The sequence below is a fragment of the Equus quagga genome, chromosome 6 (genome assembly GCF_021613505.1).
Source record: "Equus quagga isolate Etosha38 chromosome 6, UCLA_HA_Equagga_1.0, whole genome shotgun sequence".
Classification (NCBI taxonomy): Eukaryota; Metazoa; Chordata; class Mammalia; order Perissodactyla; family Equidae; genus Equus; species Equus quagga.
Window position 1 is genome coordinate 84,642,298 of NC_060272.1, and position 22,582 is coordinate 84,664,879.

General features: G+C 45.7%; 1 protein-coding gene across 5 annotated transcripts in view; it reads left to right on the forward strand.

The window, feature by feature from the left end:
- PTCH1 (patched 1) overlaps positions 1–14,570 on the forward strand; it is a 69,572-nt gene extending 55,002 nt beyond the window's left edge. For all 5 annotated transcript variants that reach the window (XM_046664201.1, XM_046664197.1, XM_046664200.1 and 2 more), the window contains 6 exons: positions 1,244–1,381; positions 4,655–4,797; positions 8,160–8,259; positions 8,736–8,990; positions 10,631–11,186; positions 11,710–14,570. In XM_046664201.1, the coding sequence (XP_046520157.1) occupies positions 1,244–1,381; positions 4,655–4,797; positions 8,160–8,259; positions 8,736–8,990; positions 10,631–11,185 (1,191 nt within the window). In that variant the 3' untranslated portion in view covers position 11,186; positions 11,710–14,570. The remainder of the gene's footprint in view (positions 1–1,243; positions 1,382–4,654; positions 4,798–8,159; positions 8,260–8,735; positions 8,991–10,630; positions 11,187–11,709) is intronic.
- The last annotated feature ends 8,012 nt before the right edge of the window (positions 14,571–22,582 follow it).

Here is a 22,582-nt window from a genome sequence, read left to right on the forward strand (position 1 = left end):
ACAGAGACCAGGTCTTGTTTCTGCACCATAAGTCTGTGAGCAGGTTTGTTAAAAGGTAAATGTTTAGTCTGTGAGAGTTTGCATGGTACTTAAGCAATGGATGTTGTCCATCTTTCATTAGCTTATTAAAAGAAAGCAAAGGAGACTTTATTATGCTTGTCCCCACCACTGCCTTCTGCCCACCCCAAGAAGGCAAGATCCTTCTCTCCTCTTCCAGCCCTGTAAAGTTTAGTGTTTTATTTTCTCCCCTTTGGGCCAAAAAACTCCAAAGCCTACCTCACAGATTTTCTTTCCATCTCCCACAAATTTTTACAGGGCGGATGAAAGGTAAATGCAAGCTTTTTCTTGGATGTAGCTGCTTTGTCCACCCCAGTTGTTCCACGTTTCTTCAAAGTGAAGGGGCCTGTAACCTGAGCCACAGCAGCTGACGACCAGTCCCCTTTCCCCTCCACTTAACTTGCTCCCAAGTCCTCACTCAGCCCCTGGGCTCTCCAAACAAAAGCAAAGCTACTTGTACGTAAAGGAACTTTTCGTTCACCCCATCCTGTCAGCTTTCTTTAGGATGGAGGGTGTGCAAGTTCAACAGAGAAGGACATACCTTGTTTTGAACTGTGTTAAATCTGTAGCTAGTGATGAGTCCGTGTTCGTGTAATTCTTTATAGATGGCTCCAGTAGAAGAGTTTTGGAAATGTGTTTGCTTTCCACATTAGGTATACTAGAAAGACACTTGGCAATAGAATACTAAACTTTGCCTTTCTTTTCTTTTCTTTTCTTTTTTTTTTTTTGGTGAGGAAGATTCACCCTGAGCTAATATCTGTGCCAATCTTCCTCTTCTTTGTATGTGGGATGCCTCCACAGCATGGCTGACGAGTGGAATAGGTCTACACCTGGGATCCAAACCCACGAACCTAGGCCTCCAAAGCAAAGCATGCAGAACTTTAACCACTAGGCCACAGAGCCGACCCCAACTCTGCCTTTCTTTACTCCTTCTACTGCCTTATTGTCCCAAAGCGGCTGTCCCAAAATTGTCCCAAAGCCTCCCTTCCCGGTAGAGAGACATTGAATTAGGGAGTAGAGGCAGGTGTCCACAGTTAGAGCCAGTCAGAGCCTCCATTGTGTTGGGTCCCAGTGTCTGTCCCCTCTTGATCTTGATGTGAGGCCACGTCAGTTCTTCATCATCTCCCTTGTTTCCACACGCAGAGCCTGTTTGTCCCGGTCACTCATCCTGTGTGTCTTTCTGAAGGTGACGGTCCTGGCCCTGATGACGGTCGAGCTCTTCGGCATGATGGGCCTGATTGGAATCAAGCTCAGTGCTGTGCCTGTGGTCATCCTGATCGCGTCCGTCGGCATAGGAGTGGAGTTCACCGTCCATGTTGCTCTGGTACGGGGGACACTTTCAGCTAAAACCGTATGAAAAGGCAACACATTTCCTCTAGCTCTTATAGGCTCCAAGTTGGGAAGCTTTTCATGTTTGCCAGCGTCCAGGAACACGCCTGACAGACGCCACGGTGAAAAGGCTGCAGAGCACAGGCGTTCCCAGGGAGTTGCAGAAATCTGTCTGGACTCCTTTCCCTCTCCAGCAGCCTCAGGAGAAGGGCATTGAAGGTGGAGTTAGCCAGGCATGTTGTCAGTGTTTTTGGAGCGGGCCAGGAAGGGTTCTGCAGCTTTGGCGGTGTTATTAGGGTCCCGACGAGTCCTGCAGTTGTTGACTTTGTTCCTAAGACAGACAGTGTGTGAGTGTGTGTGTGCATACATTAAAACACACAATTTTAAAAACCACAGTAACAAAGCAGGGATGAGGTGAGACCATACTCCCAGGCGTGGTGGGGCTGGCATACTGAGGGTGAGATGGGTTGGCAGCTGAGGAAACACCCTGGGGCCCATGAGCAAAGGTGCAGGCGCTCAGCACCAAGGAGCGGGCTCTCCCACCTCAGCCCACCCAGCTCCTGCCGCCTGCCAGCCTGCAAATTCACGATGGCAGAAAGTAGGAGAACTAGTATTGCTCTCTACAGGAATGTTTTTCCTCCCTCTTCCTATGCCCCGCCCTGTGAAGGCTTTGCTGGAGGAAATTCAACTTCGGAAGGAGTCTTCAAGCCAAGAGACAAGCCCACTGTATACATTTATCAGAGAATTGTTCAAAAGCCTCATAGCAGTGTGTAAATTATGTTCCCTCTGCAGTTGTGCTTATAGCCTAAGTTCTTGGGGTTCTGGGTAGGCATTCAGTAAATACTTAGTGGCTCAGTCAGCACTGATGTATGAATGCCCGTCTGGGAAACCTCGCGCTGGACTTGGATCCAATTACTTGTAGCTCTGGCTTTACAGTCTCTAGCATTGATTTGCTTAGGTCATATGCGCGTCTACACACAGGCACGTCTATACATATGTTTCTTTGGTCCTTCCAAAGGACTCTTTCAAGGCAGTTATTATAGAACTCAGAGACCGTAAATTTTCATGTTTTAGAAGGACTGTTTTGTTGAAGTTATCCTGTATTTCCCCCAGTGCATAATGAAAAGCTGATAATAGAAAAAGAATATTCTCTAAATTTTGAGTCTGCCCAAATTACTTTCCTTCATTTAGCTGGGAGGAGGGAAAGAGGATTTTTTAAAAAGGAGAGCCCACCAGCTTAGAGCTTAGAAAACACATAATCCTAATATCATTTTTTCAAAATGGAGAAAAATTTGCACGTGAGTTAAGAGTACACAAGTCACTTTATTCTGATGCAAATGAAAACTATGTTTTCTGGCAGCTAGTGCTGCAAACAAGGGCGGATCTATGTTGCAACAGATTTTTACAGTGGAAATGCTAACTGGTCTCTCCACTGTAGTGGCACCCAGGTCTCTGCACGTGAGCTCGTATGAACATAAATGCCACAGCAGTGTTGAATAAACAACTAAGGAATGCCTCTGCTCTTCATGCAAGAGGTAATTCCGAGAATTTAAGGAGCCTCAAGAACTGACATGGCTTTATGGTCTCAGTATTTCTAGCCCAAGTCTTCATCAAGAGCCCTGCGCGGGGTCGGCCCTGGGGCCAACGGGTTAAGTTCGCGCGCTCCGCTTCAGCGACCCAGGGTTTCACCAGTTCAGATCCTGGGCGCAGACATGGCACCGCTCATTAAGCCACGCTGAGGTGGCATCCCACATGCCACAACTCAGAGGACCCACAACTAAAAGTATGCAACCATGCACCGGGGGGCTTTGGGGAGAAAAGGGAAAAATAAAAATCTTTAGAAAAAAAAAGCCCTCTGCACATGAGACATGATGTTCTTGCCCTATCCTGTGTGTGAACGTCTCTTTAAAGGAGGCAGTTATTGCTCCTACAAGGTTGGTAAAATGATGGAATAAGGTTGGTGAAGAGGACTGTTCTTCTGTGCATGTCTTCAAGGAATCCTGTCAGTTTGCTGTTGCAGTAGCTCAAGTTGTGTGCAAGAGGATAAGCCCAGCCTGACCCTCATGGCCCCGTGGCCCAAATGCAGCATAGAGCAGCGTGGTTCCAAACCATCTCGATGCTTTCTTCCTAAGAGACAAAGACAACTCGGTTGACCCTAATGTCTCCCAGCTCTGAAAGAGCATATGTATATGTAGTAGGCATTTTAGAGAAAAGTGAGAAAACTCATAGCACACCCTTGTTTACTGTTGTTTCTTCATCTGTTAAGGAGAATCACTTTCCTGTCCTTCCACGGGGGTACATAATGGATGGGCACGCACCTGCAATATGTTGTAGGCCTTGATTTTTAAGGAGCTACAGCCTATAAGGGCTCCAGGCCCTCTTCTCAGCATATCCCAGAGCAGCCTGAACCTTCAGGCTGAGAGCGAACTTGTGCCAGGCTCAGGCCTCCCTGATGGTCCCACTGTAGGAGCAGGCGGGGTGTAACGCTAACTAACCCACCTGAACATGGTCCTGGGTCACACTCTCAAGCCAACAGCCTGATAATCTGGGACTTACTCTGTAAAGTTCCCATTTTCTGTCAATGGCATTCTTGACCTTGAAGAGCTTTAGGAATGCAAAGGAGACAGGAATATGTCCACACATAGTTAGAATTGGCTTCATTTGAGTTTACACTTCTGTATTTTTCTTGTGATACCTTCGTGATGCTTACTAAGGTACTACAAAGACATTAGTTTGAGCACAGTGACGGAAATTCTAACCTCAGCCCAATTATGAGGAAATATGTATTTAGCTCCCAGGCACACATGACACCAAGCTAAGCCCATTTGGAATAAGATCTTGACCATCCAAAACATCAGGCAAAAGGCTGTCACTTTCAAAGCTGGAGGTCTCCCCATCAATGGGTGAGATAACTTCAGTGGGGGAGAAAACTTACGGGTGAGTAGCAGTGAACAGAAGAGAAGATTTTTGTATGGTTTTGGTTTTGTTTTTACATTTAAGGTCAATATACTCTCCTTTTTTTTCTTGTTGTTGTTTTAAGATTTACATCAACACCAAATATGACCCAGTATCATGAACTGATCATTTTAGTGTAAGCCTAGATTTAGCTAGCTGAGCAACCCCAATTAAACATGCCAGGAGCTAACCAGAAAGACCTGAGAAGTTCTATAGAGGCATATTAAAGCAGTGTATAGCATCTAAGACAGAGCTGACCAATGACCAAGTCAAGTCCAGGAAGCTGATCATCCAAACTCTTCTTGTTGCACAGGCCTTTCTGACAGCCATCGGCGATAAGAACCGCAGGGCTGTGCTTGCCCTGGAGCACATGTTTGCGCCCGTTCTGGACGGTGCTGTTTCCACTCTGCTGGGAGTGCTAATGCTTGCAGGATCCGAGTTTGATTTCATTGTCAGGTAAGGGGAGTGGGAGAGAAGACTGGTTTTAAAAATCATTATTATTTGCTCTTGTGACCTCTGTTGCTTTTTTCCTTCTGTATCTGGTAGATTGCAGCATGTCTTCATTGTGACTCTACCCCCGCCACCTTTATTGAGATATAATTGACAAATAAAAATGGTATACATCTAAGGTGTACAACGTGATGTTTTGATTGCATGTACACAGTGTGAAATGATTATCTGCACCTCTACTTTCTTTTGACTTTATTAACTCAGAGATATGCCGAGAAATACAAAGACAAGCTCTCTTGGAGAGCCATCTTGGGGAGAAAAGATGGAGGGTTTGGGGCTAACAATGAAGGCAACTCCACAACTCGATGCTGAAGAATCACCTATATCCCAGTTATTGGCATCTGAGTTAGAAATATCCACAGAAAGAGATGAAAAGAGACAACCATGTTTCCCATTAATTGACTGAACTTGGCCTTCACGTGTCCTTCAAAACTGTAGAAAGGAAAACTTCAAATATCTAAAACTGTCACCTAGATTTTATTCTTTTAAAAAGTGAAGATAATGTGCCCAGATTTCGTGTTTGGGTTCCCACTAAGATTTAGGAAGCATTAGGACACCAAAGTGTGTGACTTTGGTGTTAAATTTTGGGACTCAAAGCCTAATTTGGATACTTCTCTTTGGATCTCAAGGCAAGCAATTTCTGGTGAATTTAATGAGGAATGTGACTTCGTGAAGTGCAGAAGGAGAGCATGTTTTCCTTTGAAAAGAATTTGAGAACTGCAGGGAAAACCATTTTCTCTCTGAACAGCCTCTGCAGCTTTGTGAAGGAGCTGCTCCGTGGAGGGGCAAGGCCAGAATCAAGAAATAAAGATAGGCCAGAATCAGAACCATGGCAAGGCGGAACCCAGTGGGGGAGGTGACCGGGTTGTTTGGCTGCTTCAGTAGTCTGGAGAGAGAAACTAAATATGCTTTCCTGGTGTTTGTGTCTGTGATAGGCCCTTCATTTTCAAGCAAAAAGCAGAAGATTTTAACTTTAAGTTTTAGCCAGAGGTTCTTTATTATGGAAAAAAGATCAATTCTCTGGTTTGTGGCATGCCCCACTGGGCAGGTCGGAGTCACGGAGAGTTAGCCTTCCTCGAATGAGGGCGGGAGTTTCCTCCCTGTCAGTTGGTGCGGGATGAGTGAGGAGGCGAAATGGCTCTTACGTTACAGGCAGACAGGGCTTCTCTTCTCTTACTGTATGTGCTTAGGGATTGTCCGAGGCTCTCTGGAAATGCAGATTGGATTCCATGGGGCGGGGGAGCAGAGTCTGCATTTCTAGCCAGCTCCCAGGTGATGCCCATGCTGCTGGTCCTCAGCACAGGGTATTGATCAGTTCACAAGCCCATTAGTACATTCTTGTTCGTCAGTACCAGAGACATATATGCCTAAATTAGACCAAGGTTTTGGTCTGGGTTTTGTTTTAAGCTCTTAATCTGACTTTGGCTTTTCTTTTGTTTCCTCAGCATACACTTACTCAGGCATTAGTAGTTGTTTCTTTATGATATAAAAGCCCTATGTCAGATAGAGTTTCTTTTGTGTAATTTCTCGTCCAACTTTCAAAACATTCAAAAGTGCCATTTCACATAACAGCAAGTAGCATGGACCCTGTCGCACTCTGCGTAGCTTACGGTCTTTGTGGGGAAAGACAAGGTCACAGACAATTCAGCACCACGGGAAACGTGGGGTGTGGTGGGGTCTCAGAGGCTCTCACACAGCCTTGTGGGGGATGCCCGTGAGCCACAGAGAGGAAGCTCAGTCAGAACTGGTGCAGCCAGCTGGGAACCTGGATGGAGAGCAGAGGCCCAGCTCTCTCGTCCAACCCACGGCTTCTTGTTCTCTTCCAGAGATGTCAAGGTTCTTGTTTCAAGCACTTAAAAGGGCTTCCCATTTTCTAGAACTGGATGGATTAACCTGATGGAGCCCTCACTAAGGTCGACTGAATGAGCAGACATTGTGTACACTAAGCCGTCAGCAATCTAATTGGTGTGTTTATTCTACAGTTAGATGGATGGGATGCAAATGTCCTAATGCTTGCTGCTGATGGATGCCTCCGCCCCGAGTTCCAGCAGTTTACATTAGAGCAAGACCTGGGCTGCTTGGTCTTTACTAATGCAGCTCAGAAGTTTCTAGTGTTTACAATAGCTTCGAGGTATTTGTATTTTTATAGGGATTCTCTCTCCTTTTATCTAATGTCGAAACATATATAGACACGGCACAGTTTGGTGCCTGTTGCGTTTTATGATCAAGAGGACCATTAACAGATATCTTGTCTTCCCTCTTCCCAGAACATCCTGAGCTCACCCCAACCCCATCCTACTTCTAGCAAAATCACCCTAGAAATCGTTAGTGAGAGAAATGCACACTTGTGTGGAGGCCGCTCCCTCCAGCTGTGTGGAGCGGCGGCCCGCAGCTCTCCCTGGCTGACAGGTTTACCTTGGTATTCCTGAAGGATCCCAGACCTTAGCCCTCAATGGTGGGAAAGCAGGGCCACTTGTGCGCTCTCCTCCTCTTCATGGTGCTGCGGCCTTTATGTTTGAATTGGCTGACGCAAAACAAGAGTATTCAGAGATGCTAAATTGTTCAACAAAAGATTGGCCCGCAGAGCAGGCCCGTCATTGTGGACAGCCCTCCCCCGCGAATGCGCCAGCGAGCACAGAATGGGCAGCGTTGTCTTTGCAGAAAGTTGGTTCCTGTGTTCTAAAAAGGTTGCAGTTGGAGCTCTTTGGTAAAACTGGAACTCACAAAATTCTAGGCAGAAAGTTGTGATTAATGAAAGCCCAAGGAAAGCCTTACCTGATACGCTGGAGACTTAATTAGAGATTCTGCTCTAAGATGCAGAAGCATTTCACAGTGGATTAGCTGTCTGCAGAAGGGGGCTGCTTTTCCTCCTGGGCTAAATTGTTTAAATTCTACACCCTTCACTTCATTTGTTTGCTTCTGCTGGGTTTTCATGAACGGGGCCCCTCTGCATTGTATTTGTGCTTTCAGTCTGCTCAGCCATTCAATTCACATTCCATATTTTTGTGTTTGTGTAGCACATTCATAAATAACATTACATGCCATGAGATTTCAGCAAATTAACAAACTAAGTTTTTTTCCTTCCCTTCATGAACTAACACTTTGGGTTGTGGAATGTAGCCCTCAAAGTCATAAGGTAAAAAATAAAAATGAAAAAACAACTTGTACTGAATTGGCCCCGCAGTCCCGCTGCAGCCTTTTTGGTGGTGTGGGTTTTGTTAATTTGGGGTCTGACGTGCTGCAATCTTGGGCGTGTGAAGCTTGCTTTACTTTTGCCACAGTGAGTTCCGTTTCCCTTTTATCTTCAGGTATTTCTTTGCTGTCCTGGCCATCCTGACAGTCCTGGGTGTTCTCAATGGACTGGTTTTGCTTCCCGTCCTTTTGTCCTTCTTTGGGCCGTACCCTGAGGTCAGTAGTTACACAACCCACAGGCACCTGAATGCTGTTTTCCCCGGGGTCACTCTTAATTTAGATCTTTAACTACATCCACATTTGCTGATCATTTGCTTTTCCAGTCAACATCTCAGTAACTATGGCTTTTTTCTCTTCAGTTTAGTAGTTTGAGGGATGTGCTACTGGTTTGGTTTGTTGTTTTTAAACCAAGGGATTGGCAGCCTGTGTCTTGAAGGTCTGTGTCAGTGGAGCGTTTTCCACTCCAGATGAATATCTGGGCTTGCACGAGAGCAGCCTGCCATCCGATGTGTGAAGGCAGAGGGCAGTTCTTTTGCTCTAACTGTCAGACCTAGGTCCTCGAGGTGGCAGAGGGGAGGCGAACACGGGTGGTGGGACAGGTAGAGACCCCTGAACAGTATGTGCTTTGAACTTTGAGTGTGGCCAACAGCACGTGGATGATGACACTGTTAATATGGCATCTCCTTCAATAGGTGTCTCCAGCCAATGGGCTAAACCGGCTGCCCACCCCCTCCCTTGAGCCGCCCCCCAGCGTGGTCCGGTTTGCCGTGCCCCCCACTCACACACACAATGGGTCTGATTCGTCTGACTCCGAGTACAGCTCTCAGACGACAGTGTCGGGCATCAGCGAGGAGCTGCGGCACTACGAGGCCCAGCAGGCCACCAGGGGCCCTGCCCATCAAGTGATTGTGGAAGCCACAGAAAACCCTGTCTTCGCCCGCTCCACCGTGAGTAACCCTAGGGGGCAGCCCCTGCCTGCTCTGAGCAGCAAGTCACACAGACAGACAGGATGCAAAAATAAAGTGTAAGTTAGGTGGGATCATATGAAATTGCCAATATTTGACTCTTCTTAAACTATAAAAATGTCAGTTTCATATGGTTGGATCTCATACGGATCGAAAAGGGCAGGGGCCACTGAGGGTAACTACACAGAGCAAGGGCATGTGTCTTGTGGGGCTGAGTACAATTTGAGCTTAAGGGCAGGAGGTGACGTGTGCCTTCCTTCTTTTTGGTTTGTTTTTTAAGCTGCATGTCATTTTAGAATGATACTTTTAAAAAGTGTAGTGGTATTTTTATTGCCAGCAGAAGTAATTTTTTTTCCTACCACGTGTGTTCCTTTAATTGCCCTTGATACAAGATTATTTCCATTATTATTGTCTAAGACTGTCCCGGAAGCTTTGTGGCTCCACGCTCATATTCTGGGTGGCTGGAAGGAGCGCAGAAGCTTAGCCTTCAGTAATTCGGGAAAGCCCTGAGCAGCCTGGCGGCCCTTCTCAGAGGCTCTGAGGACCCCAGCCCTGTGCTGCGCTCTCTGTGCTCCCCCAAGATGTCCTCAGCGCCCCAGGCCTGGAGCACAGCACACGAAACCCAAGGAAGGTTCTAAGGCTCATGTTGCTCCAACCGAGGCCTCCTGCCGTCCCTCCAGGAAGTGGGTATTCCAGTCCCGGGCCAAAGCAGCCTTTCCGTGAAAGAGAGAGAGGCCAACCAAATACCCCAAATTTCCCTCCTCTTCCCCCGCGACGATGCCTGCTGAGCTGCACTGTGAAGCTGGTTTTGTTCAGCGGGAGCCTAAAAATAGGTACAAGCTGACCGACTTTGAAGTTGGTCACGGTCCTCTTGATTGATGTGGCCACTGTGTTGCTCCACACTTTGTATAGAGACCCAGAAGCCAGATTCCTAACAACCGGACAGAGCAGCGCTGCCCCGTGGGTTTTCTGCAACGATGGAAGTGCTCTCTCTGTGCTCTCCATGTCAGTAGCCACTGGCCATATGAGGCTGTTGAGCACTGGAAATGTGGCTAGTGCACCTAAGGAACTGAGTCTTGAATTTTAATTTAAGTGTAAATAGCCATATGTCCCTAATGGCTATCATATTCAAGAGTATAGGTATAGACAGTCCTGCCGACATCCTGCATTTGGGCAGGCAAGGGCCACACACTTAGCAGTTCCGGGAAAAGGAGAAGCTTGAGATCTGACTGTACCGAGCAGAGTGCGGTGGTGGCCTGTGGGAGGGAGGCAGCTCAGACACTCTCTGACCACAGCCCTGCATTTATGGGCAGCAGCCATATGTGTCCAGCCAGCTGTGTTGGAGAAAGCCTAGACACAGGGTCCAAATAAGGCACTCCTCTGCCACGTGGTAGAGGTTCTGAGAGAACTGGTGTTTCTTTTGTGGGTGGAAGGCCCCCCACTGGCTCCCCAGGGCCTCTCCCAGTCATTTGTGGGGTTGACTGGCGCTTGGTTAAGAAGAGCTGTGTGTGGGTGGCCCAGCGGGAGCCAGAGCCAAGAAGGGAGGGCTGGCAACAGCAGGGGGGTGCTGCCCAGCCTGGGCTTAGCGCTGGCCTGTCATAACCTGCCCTCGCCCTCTGCAGGTGGTCCATCCTGAAGCGAGACACCACCCACCCTCAAACCCTCAACAGCAGCCCCACCCAGACTCAGGGTCCCTGCCACCTGGACGGCCAGGCCTGCAGCCCCGGAGGGAGCCCCTCAGAGAAGGCTTGTGGCCACCCCCCTACAGACCGCGCAGAGACGCTTTCGAAATTTCTACTGAAGGGCATTCTGGCCCTGGCAATAGGGACCGTGTGGGCCCCCGGGGAGCTCGTTCCCACAACCCTCGGCACCCAGCCTTCACTGCCACCGGCAGCTCCATGCCCAGCTACTGTCAGCCCATCACCACCGTGACGGCCTCTGCGTCCGTGACTGTCGCTGTGCACGCTCCGCCTGCCTCTGGGCCTGGGCCCAGTCGGAACCCCCGAGGGGGCCTCTACCCAGGCTCTGAGGACTATCCTGAGACTGACCACGGGCTCTTTGAGGACCCCCATGTGCCTTTCAACGTCCGGTGCGAGAGGAGGGATTCCAAGGTGGAGGTCATCGAGCTGCAGGACGTGGAGTGTGAGGAGAGGCCCCGGGGCCGCAGCTCCGACTGAGGTGTGTGCACGCCAGGGGGCCACGGGCGGCGGAGGGCACGGCTCCCTCGGGGCCTCGGGCTGCCTCCTCCTGGAGCCCCTGGGCACTGGTGTGTCCCGAACTGAACCCAGCCGCCTCTTTTCCCCAAGGCAAGCCTGCCGTGTCCAAGCTTTGTCACCCTGGGCGAACCAGTCCGGTTCCCGGCTGGGCGTCTCCCCTCCCGTAAACCTCTTGAGGCTTAGTCCAACTTAACTGAGGTGCTAACAGCTTCGCCTCTCACCTATTTTTCAGTCTTTATTAAGGTGTCAGAACAGGTATGTATGATGAATGCCCAGCTCAATGAATGGTTACAAAGTGGACACATCCACCAGCCCCCAGGTGAGGGAGGGGACCACGACCAGCCCCCAGAAGCCTCTCAGGCCCCCGCCCAGCCCCCCACTGTCCTGACTTCTACAACCGTAGATCAGTTTTGCCTGTTTTTGTGCTTTATACATGTAGATTCATAGACCTATTACTTAGTTTGACTTCCTTTTTTCTTTTAAAGGGTGATTAAAATCTGAAGCAAAGAGGCCAAAGATTGGAAGTCCGCACCCCCCCCCCCCCCCCCCCCCGCCCCACCAGAACTGCTTGAAGAGAACGGCTTGGAGTTAGAAAGACGCACTGTGCCCATGGCAGTTCACTGTTACTGTAACCGATTGTATGATTTTGTGAAATATTTCTATAAATATTTAAAAGGTGTACACATATGTAATATACGAAGGAATGGATGTAAAGTAGTGTGGTCTGGGGTTTCTCCACTCCTGCCCCAGCGTGGGCAGTGGGGAGGCCACAGCGAGGCCCCTCCCTGTTTGTACATTGGTCTCTGTGCCACAACCAAGCTTAACTTAGTCTTAAATTTCAGCATATGTTGCTGCTGCTTAAATATTGTATAATTTACCTGTATAATTCTATGCAAATATTGCTTATGTAATAGGATTATTTTGTAAAGGATTCTGTTTAAAATATTTTAAATTTGCATATCACAACCCTGTGGTAGTATGAAATGTTACTGTTAACTTTCAAACACGCTATGCGTGATAATTTTGTTGTTGATGAGCAGATATGAAGAAAGCACGGTAACCCGATGGCTTCTCCAGGTGTAGTGGGATGCGGTCCTCCTGTTTGGCTGTGTGAACACGTGTGATTTCCCAGTGTACTGTACTGTGATTTTTTTTCTTCTTTCGTTTCTTTTCACTGTCTGTAACCCTTCGTGGGCTCTGCCCTAGTCAGGCTGGAAGTCAGGATATCTTGATTGCCTAGTGCTGGCAGAAGGCAGGCCTAAACATTCCCTTGTCCTTTGCCAGACCCACTTCAAGTTCAGAGCGGCTCTCAAGATCGTTGGCTGCCATCCAGACACCCCAATTCCTGCCTCAGAGAGATAAGTTCCTTTGCATGGTCATTGTGGTGGACGTGGGCCCCTCAGGCGGTGGGGCTGACATCTGTTCATCTTCTTTGGTATGGAAGAGGTAGAGGACATGCCTGGCGGTGAGCCTCAGCCGGGCCGGGAGTGGGCGCCCTAAAGGACGCAGGCTTCAGCATACCTCTCGTGACCAGCACTCACACACACGCACGCACCTCCCAGCGTTCACTCCAACAAAAAATTGCAGAGTGAATTGGAAATCTGGAGACAGTGAGCCTGGTACAGATAGAAAACCCTATTAGTTCCGGGCCCACAGTAAACCCAGGGGTGATGTTGAGTCCCTGCAATATGGAAACTCCCTCTCTTCCTAAATGGCACAGTTGGTTGAGGCTTTGTGGATCTGTTTGCATCTTCTTTAAAACAATAGTGAGCATCCCAAATGTGATATAGAGCCGGAAGTTATGTAGGATACAAGCTTCAGAAGGATGCTTCTCAGTGTTTTAATATTAACGTTATGGGGGCACACTTCCCAAATACACTGTCTGCGTCCTCATCATTATTAGTGTTCTTTCCATGTGACAGTTACTGAAGATCAGGAAGATGCTAATCGCGCACTCCGCTGAAGAAGGCACATGGAGGCAGATCTCTCAACCAGGCGTTATTTTTAAAGATTTCCTTCTTTATCGATTCTGTTGTCTTGCTCTGAGGTTTGGTCTTCCTCAGCTTTTAGCCAGAGATGAGCAAACATCGGGGACGCACTTGGTACCCAGACTAAACTACTGTAGGAGTGCTCAAATGGCAGCTCCCATTATGGCCTCCTGTTTTACATGGAAAATCTTAATCGAAGGCAGTGGGGCCCCCGGTAGTACCCAGCAGTGTAGTGACCTCAGACCCTAAAACTCGCCACAAAACTGTAAGATACTAATTGGAAGCCACCTGTGGCCACCAGCTGTGTGTGTTAATATGCCTGCTACTGTCTGGTGCCTGTGTCCGCCACACTGTCTAGCTCACGCCCAGCTCTGCTCAGAACACTCACGTCCCGCGTTCAGGAGATGATGTGAACTTCTGAGGTCTGCTTCCCTCTGGCTCACGGCGCGCCCTTGCTTGTTGCCGGAGCCCAGCCTGTGTGGTGCAGGACAGCTTGCACGGCCCCTGTTTTCTGCACAGTGTAGAACTTTCTCAATAGTCACATTGGCAAAGGGAGAACCCCAGGGGCTGGGAGGCAACTAGAATATCTCTCTCTTTCTTTTTTAAATAGTTTTATTTTGTCTGTCTTATTTGTTTATTTGGATGTTTTAATTTTTTAAAAAAATCTTCGCTGATATTTATAATTTTGTATCATAAGAATGTTTTCCTACAGTATTTGTCATGCCAGTTTATAACAAAAAAATGCAGGGATTTTATTTCTATTGGAAACACTATTACAGCTATGTTTTACTTTTGAACAGAAGTTTTATTTGTATAGAGTGCTTACTAATGTTAAATAGTTCAGAGTATATAACGTTTTCATTAAGGACTCGTGGTAGGTTTTAGTGTAAGTTTAAAGGAAATAAATATTCAAACTGGGTCTCATTGTCTGCCAATTTTGGCAGGAATGGGTTTGTGTCATTTCAATTACAAAGATAAAAGTATGCCATATAATTTATTTATATGAAAATTTATTTTTGTAGTGTACATAGTAGTCATCAAGTCTTTTGACAGAAGTATATTTTTAAAGAATTTATATGTGGTGAATCCATAATGTCTGGAACTTCGCTGAGACATGAGTGGGGCACACTTTTCATTGTAAAGTACAACAAGGAAAGAAAATGTCTAACAGTGTTAAGAGAGTGAGGTTGAGTGAATATTCCTGCAATTGTGAAATGTGTATTAGTTACCATTTGTGACCTAGTGTGGTTCTCATTTTAAACTTCAGAAGGCAAAAATGTACAAACTCTCTAAATATTAATGTTCAAACACTGATAGAAATTCTAACATAAATAAAAAATAATATAACTTGTTGGTTATGTCTTTGTTTATGGAATGTCTTTTGTTTGTTTTTCTCTTTTTTTGAAGATTGGCACCTGAGCTAACAACTGTTGCCAATCTTTTTGGGTTTTTTTTCTGCTTTTTCTCCCCAAATCCCCCCAGTACATACTTGTGGGTCCTTCTAGTTGTGGCATGTGGGACGCCACCTCAGCGTGGCTTGATGAGCAGTGCCATGTCCGCGCCCAGGATCCGAACCAGTGAAATCCTGGGCCGTGGAAGTGGAGCGCGAGAACTTAACCACTCGGCCACAGGGCCAGCCCCTAGAATGTTTTTTAATTAAAATATTTTACAAAGGCAGTTAGTATGTCAGGTCATCAAACTTCGTTGTTTCTTCTTTCTAACTTTGGTAAACACTCATTTTTGGTTCTACTTCATGGAGGCATTGTTAATAAGAGTTCTGTTTTTATTTTCTGACACCAACAAAGTTCCTCAATTATGGTTCAAAATGATCCCTTCTGTCATCTCTTAACATTCTTATTTTTTTATGTGGTGCCTAATAATTAGAGGGAACATATATAAGACAAATTCAGTGATTATTAAGATAAACGAAAGTATCTTACTAAAACAGTATAGCTGATAACGGGGCTGACTGAACCTCATACAGAATGTCTTTTCTGAGTATTTATGATGTGGTTATACCTTATCTTCATCACAGCCAGGGAGAAAAATAAGACAGGAATGTTTTCCCCATTTTACAATAAAAAGCGAGGAGTGGTAGGGAAGAACTCAAGATCAGCAAACTGCAGCCCATGGCCTCTTCCTGTTTTTGCGAAGATTTATCAGGAGACAAGACACACCCATTCACATAGAGGTTGTCTATAGCCCCTTTCCGGCACCGTTGAGTAGTTGTGATACAGATTGTACTGCCTAAAGATTACGGCAAAGCCTAAAATGTTGAGTACCTGGCCGTTAGGAAAGAGTTTGCCAATCCATCTTAAGGTTATTGTGGGCCAGTGATACTCAAGTGGAGTCCATGGGTTGGCAGCATTGGCACGTCCTGGAAGCTTGTTAGAAAATCTAGTGTGCCTCTGCGGACCTGCTGAATCAGAGTCCCAGGAGTGAGGCCCAGGAATCTGCTGTTAACGAGCTGTCCTGGTGGTTCTGATGCACAGCAGAGGCCATCCCCAAATTCCTTCCAGCTGAATGTGGCCTGGTTCATAATTTGACTTGGGCTACATGGCCAACACAGGCCCGATCTGGAAACAACACAGAGATCCAAACTCTGTGTGGTCTTTCCACAGAAACACATGCTCATCTGTGGGAAAGAGTGGAGACCTGTGAACTCTGCATTTGTGTCTGGGAGTCCGCAGAAAGGAATTCCCTGTTTAGTGCTCTGCCACTGCTGTAAGGCAGTACCTCAGTGGAGGGCATGGGCTCCTGACCTCACAGGCAGGAGAAGGAGGTCCACGCCAGGCCAGACCCTTGGCCACCCTTCCTCCTGAGAAGGTTCCAGTTGACCGATTCTGACTTGGGCAAGTCGCTTGAAATCTTGAGCCTCTGTGTCCTCAGCTGTATAGAAATTAAAGATGATGAAGGTCCCTCACAGACCTCTGAAGGTCAAAAGCAATGATGGTTTTGATGAGGTCTGGACCAGAGGGGACAGTAAGAGTCAACTGAATGAGCATCGGAGCAACCTCTGTGGACCCCACGCTGAGTTCAGATTTGATCACTGGCTCTCAGCCTCTTCCTCTGGCGACAAGGGCTGTCATACAGAGAAGAGTTGCTGTGGGAAGGTTTTGTTCTTATTGAGCCCCCCTTTCAAGGCATTCAAGGTGATAAAGTAAACTCTGACAGAGGAATAAGATGCTCCGGCAATGCATGTCCTCCTTAGTGAATACTTTACCTGGAAAACATGATCATAAAGTGTTAAGCAGGCTTTTCTCTCTTACAGCCTCATCTTCCTACTTCCTGGTATAATCAGCAATCCGTTCCTAAGCCCTTCGGTGGTGAATTCCATACGTAATGCTCATGGATTCATTCAGAACTCATGGGGAACATGTACTCTCTGAAGCCCAGCATGGAACATAGTGATTGCATTAATTGGAATTCAGATTGAGAGACGCTTTCTTTTAGACATGATTCATATCACCAAAATGACCATTCATTGCTATCCAACTTTATATTCTTTATAAATTACGTATACCTAAGTAAGCTAATTTAGTTTTTCATGTTGGCCTAGGGAGAAGTTTTTAATCAGATTTGTGTCCCCAAATCCACCATATTTATTCAGGACTTAGGTAAACATAAGGCCCAATTATTTTTGGCACAACGGACATATTCAACAGCTTTGGGAATGCTGCGTGCTGCTAAATTTCGGGTAGCAGCCACATTGATGTAAAGGCAGGTGTTTCATTTTTGGTAACTGGCAACTGACCTTCCAAAAGGGGACGTGAAGATGGCCTATTAATCATCCAAAAAGAATATTTGCCAAGTTTTAATTACTTTTAATGAAGGCTGCACCTAATGAGAACGTGCCTGAAACACGAATCTGTTTAATTGTCCACATTGTCATGAGGGAGGGCATGTTGGACGCCATTTTCGGCATAGTTTCCCTGCCAGGAAATTACAACAGCTGCCACTGTGAGGATCTGGAAGGGATATTCTGGTCTGTTATGAACACGATGGACCTCAGGAAGATAGAGAGTCCCCAGAAAACAGGTAAGCAATAGAGAGGACCCAAATTAAACTCTGCAGAGCCAATCATGTCCTTTTGACACAGCAGGGTGTTTTTACTATCATTGGTTTATGCCTCCTCCTTAGGGATTCCCTTTCTTGAGGCGAAGGGAACAGGGCCTTTCAGCTGAGATGCTGTGAAGGGAACCGAGCTTATGCAGATAGCATTTGCTCTGAGAACGAGACAGACCCCAGCGAGCAGTTCCACGCAGAAGAGACAACCACAGCCATGGCTTCCTCAAAGCAACTGAGTGTTCCTTTTTCCTGGAGAGTGTTCTCCTCATTCACCTGCTTCCTGTCCACAAGGACTTGAGGCTGAGGGTTAGGAGTGTGATGTAAGCTACCAACGAGGAAAAAATAAAGTCAGAAAAGAGTTCACGCTGAAGCAAGTCCAGGAAATACCTCTGTCAACAGCCCCATCTTTGTACACAATGGACAACAGCTTGTCTTCTCGTGGAAAGTGGGGTGGTGGATAAGAACCTGTTTTATTTTTATAAAGAAAAAAATCACGTAGATGGAGGAGAAATTGACGAGCAAGTTCTGACTGGTGAGTTATTATATAATAATGAGGATTGCAGCATTAACCCCAAGTCAAGATGCCAAAAGTATAATCTTTCTAATTACGAAGTTCAATCAGCAGCAGCAGTTGGTGGACTCCTGTTGAGAGCCTCTTCTGCAGCAAGAGGAGAAGCAAGATGAGGCAGGAGTGGAGGAAAGCAGGAGGCTGTCGGCTGTGGATGGAGAAAGAGAACAGCTGGCCATCAGATACATCAGAGGGGACATGGTCAGATGTCTAGAAAGTGAGGCCGACCTCACTTGTCTCACAGAAGTGAGACAAAAGTGTGGAAAAGACCAAAGTACCAAAAAAACTAAGAAAAGACCTGTAAAATGAGGGAAAAGTATGAAAAAAGATAGAGTGGAACAGAGTGCCAAGAGATGGTCAAAGACCTTCTCCTTCAGAACACCCACGGGCTGTAAGAGCAGTTGCCAGCCCGTAATACTTGCATCGTGACTGTGCTGAAGTGTCAGTAAGCACACTGGGCCCTCTATCAGTGGATGCCTTTTCTTTTCCTGTATAGTTCCCACCTTACACAGAATCGTGGAAGGTTATCATGAATCATGGGAGTTTGTCATGAATCATGGAAGTCTCAGCTACATGAGACTTTTGCCATCTGGTAGCCAAGAAATCTGGAGAAGTGATATGACATACCTAACACTAGCCAACACCTTCAGTGGTCAAGTCAGATTTAGAACCTGGATCTAGAACACTCTGATGTTCTTATTCTCTCTTGTTGCCCTTCTCTTCCCCTCGTTTATTTTACGTGTTAGTTTCAAAGGTATAAGTGACTGCTATCTACACAACTACCATAGCCAAGGAGCCTCTGAGCCTCTGAGCCACCATGTGTACATGCATAATCACGCGCACACAAAGTACACGTCTGCAGTGAAGCCTGTACACTGCACAGCTGTAATGGGGGAAGCAATTAGCAAATCTCTGAATTATCCTTCTGATTACACTTAAATTCCCAAAGCTAATTGGCCAAAATGTTCCTCCTTAATTAGAAGCAATTAATATGTGAAACTAGGTTTGCATTTCACAAGAGAGTCAGCATTTCGTGATTGAAATCTCATAGTTCGTTTACTAATGGTCTCTAATGGCCTGTAATCATAAAGTGCACACAATGAAGGGGGATTTTCAAAGTGGAGGTAAGGGAGGATGTCTGAATTTACGGATTATTCTTCCACTGCTGAGGACACAGTCTGCATCCACCTTGGACTGCAAAACACACACCATGCATGCGTGCTTGCCCAAACATGCCCACGTGTATAAGAAGTCCTGAGCTGTCAACTTTGACCCCTTCCAAATCTCTTCCTGTCTACTCTCATTCTCTCTCTGCCTGAGAAGGCTGGTCCTCTCTCCTTTACGCAGTCAAGTCAGACACTGCACCAACGCAAATAGAAGTCTATCCAAAATACAGGTGCTAACGGTGGAGCTGTGCCTGGGGGAGTGGTAATACTCTAATGAAAACCCCATTTCTTGCTCAATATGTATCAGGCCACAGGTTATCTCACCAAACAAACCCAATAAACATGACGTCAACAAAACTCAAAATGAGCAAAGAGTGCTAAAATGCAGGAGAAAACAGAAAGGGTAAGGAAGAGATGGCAGTGAGGAAGAGAATGAAGCAGCAGAGAAATCAGGAATTATGGAGGCGAATTACAAAAGGCTGGCGGCAAAGGCGAAGCCTGCGTTGGAAGAAGGCATCAGCAGAATTGAGGCCATGACAGGATTTGTCACCAAACACCAAGGGAACTTTATGAGAATAGCGGCGTTCTAAACCCAGACTGGGAAGACAGATTATAAAGAAACAGCGCCTTGTTTGCTTGCTGCCTGGCCATCTTGGTGGCTGCTCTGGGTTGGGGGTCTGTCCCACACCTGAGGCAGGAAGATGGCGGCTGGAAAGAAGATGAAAAAGTCACCGGAGTCCATCAACTCTAGGCTCCAACTCATTACGATAAATGGAAAGAATACACAGGGTTCCAAGCCGACTTGCAAATGATCTGACGAGACAACAGGAACACAGTCACCGTCACCAGAAACTGCCCAGCCTTGAGGCACTGCAAAACACTGTAGAGCTATGCCATGTGGGCCAAACGTGGGGTCCACCGCTACCTCAGCAGCACTGAAGTGGGCACAGCGCGTGGAAAATATGACAGGGTGTGCACACTGGCTGTCACTGGCCCAGGTGATTCTGCTATCATTAGAAGCAAGCCAGGACAAACCAGTGAAGAGTAAATTATGCAGAATTTTTCTTTAATAAAACTGACCAGAGTTTCTTTTAAACACACAGGCGCACACACACAACAATGCCTTTTTTTTTTTCATTTCTTCACTAGTTTACTGAATGACACATGCAGGTTTTTACACAACACTTTTAGACATTTTTATAGTTTACAAAATAATCCTGTATAGGTATCACTTGATTTTTTTTGAGGTTATGATAGTTTGCAACATTGTGCAATTTCAGTTGTATATTGTTATTTGTCAATCACCTTATAGATGCGCCCTTCACCCTTTGTGCCCACCCCCAACTCCCCTTTCCCCTGGTAACCACTAATCTGTTCTCTTTGTCCATGTGTTTGTTTACTTCCACATATGAGTGGAATCATACACAGTTTGTCTTTCTCTATCTGGCTTATTTTGCTTAACATAATATGCTCAAGGTCCATCCATGTTGTTGTGAATGGGACAATTTTGTCATTTTTAATGGCTGAGTAGTATTTCATTATATGTATACAATATCTTCTTTATCCAATCATCAGTTGATGGGCACCTAGGTTGTTTCCACATCTCGGCTATTGTGAATAATGCTGCAGTGAACACAGGGGTGCCTGGGTCTCTTTGAATTGCTGATTTCTAGTTCTTCGGATAAATACCCAGTAGTGGGATGGCTGGGTCATATGGTAGTTCTACTTTTAATTTTTTGAGAAATCTCCATACTGTTTTCCACAGTGGCTGCACCAGTTTGCATTCCCACCAGCAATGGATGAGGGCTCCTTTTTCTCCACAACCTCTCCAACATTTGTTATTTTTTGTCTTGGTGATTATAGTCATTCTAGCAGGTGTAAGGTGATATCTTAGTGTAGTTTTGATTTGCATTTCCCTGATGATCAGTGACGAGGAGCATCTTTTCATATACCTATTGGCCATCTGTATATCTTCTTCAGAGAAATGTCTGTTGATATTCCCTGCCCATTTTTTGATTGGGTTGTTTGATTTTTTGTTATTGAGTTGTGTGAGTTCTTTATATATTATGGAGGTTAACCCTTTGTCGGATATATCATTTGCAAGTATTTTTTCCCAGTTGGTGGGTTGTCTTTTCATTTCAATCCTGTTTTCCCTTGCCTTGTAAAAGCTCTTTAGTCTGATGAAGTCCCACTTGTTTATTCTTCCTATTGTTTCTTTTGTCCAAGAAGACATGGTGTCTGAAAAGATCCTTTAAGACCAATGTCAAGGAGTGTACTGCCTATATTTTCTTCTAGAAATCTTATGGTTTCAGGTCTTACCTTCAAGTCTTTGATCCATTTTGAGTTTATTTTTGTGAATGGCATAAGAGAATGGTCTACTTTCAATCTTTTACATGTGGCTGTCCAGTTTTCCCAACACCATTTGTTAAAGAGACTTTCCTTTCTCCATTGTATATTCTCAGCTCCTTTGTCGAAGATTAGCTGTCCGTAGGTGTGTGGTTTTCTTTCTGGGCTTTCAGTTCTGTTCCATTGATCTGTGTGCCTGTTTTTGTACCAGTACCATGCTGTTTTGATTACTGTAGCTTTGTAGTATACTTTGAAGTCAGGGATTGTGATGCCTCCAGCTTTGTTCTTTTTTCTCAGGATTGCTTTAGCAATTTGGGGTCTTTTGTTGCCCCATGTGAATTTTAGGATTCTTTGTTCTATTTCCGTGAAGAATGTCATCGGGATTCTGGTGGGGATTGCATTGAATCTGTAGATTGCTTTGAGTAGTACGGACATTCTATCTATGTTTATTCTTCCAATCCATGGGCATGGAATGTCTTTCCATCTTTTTATGTCATCATCAATTTCTTTGAGGAAAGTATTGTAGTTTTCATTGTATACGTCTTTCACTTCCTTGGTTAGATTTATTCCAAGATATTTTATTCTTTTTGTTGCGATTGTGAACGGGATTGTGTTCTTGAGTTCTCTTTCTGTTAGTTCGCTGTTAGAATATGGAAATGCTACTGATTTATGTAAGCTGATTTTGTACCCCACAACTTTGCTGTAGTTGTTGATTATTTCTAGTAGCTTTCCGATGGATTTTTTAGGGTTTTCTATTAATGAAATCATGTCATCTGCAAATAGCGAGAGTTTTACTTCTTCATTGCCTATTTGAATTCCTTTTATTTCTTTTTCTTGCCTAATTGATCTGGCCAAAACCTCCAGTACTATATTGAATAAGAGTGGTGGGAGTGGGCACCCTTGTCTTGTTCCTGTTCTTAGAGGGATGGAAAACTGAAAGTTTTGCCCCGTTGAGTGTGATGTTGGCTGTGGGTTTGTCATATATGACCTTTATTATGTTGAGGTACCTTCCTTCTATACCCATTTTATTGAGCATTTTTATCATAAATGGCTGTTGGATCTTGTCAAATGCTTTCTGCATCTATTGAGATGATCATGTGGTTTTTGTTAATGTGGTGTAACACACTGATTGATTTGCAGATGTTGAACCATCCCTGTGTCCCTGGTATAAATCCCACTTGATCATGGTCTATGATCTTTTTAATGTGTTGCTGTATTCAGT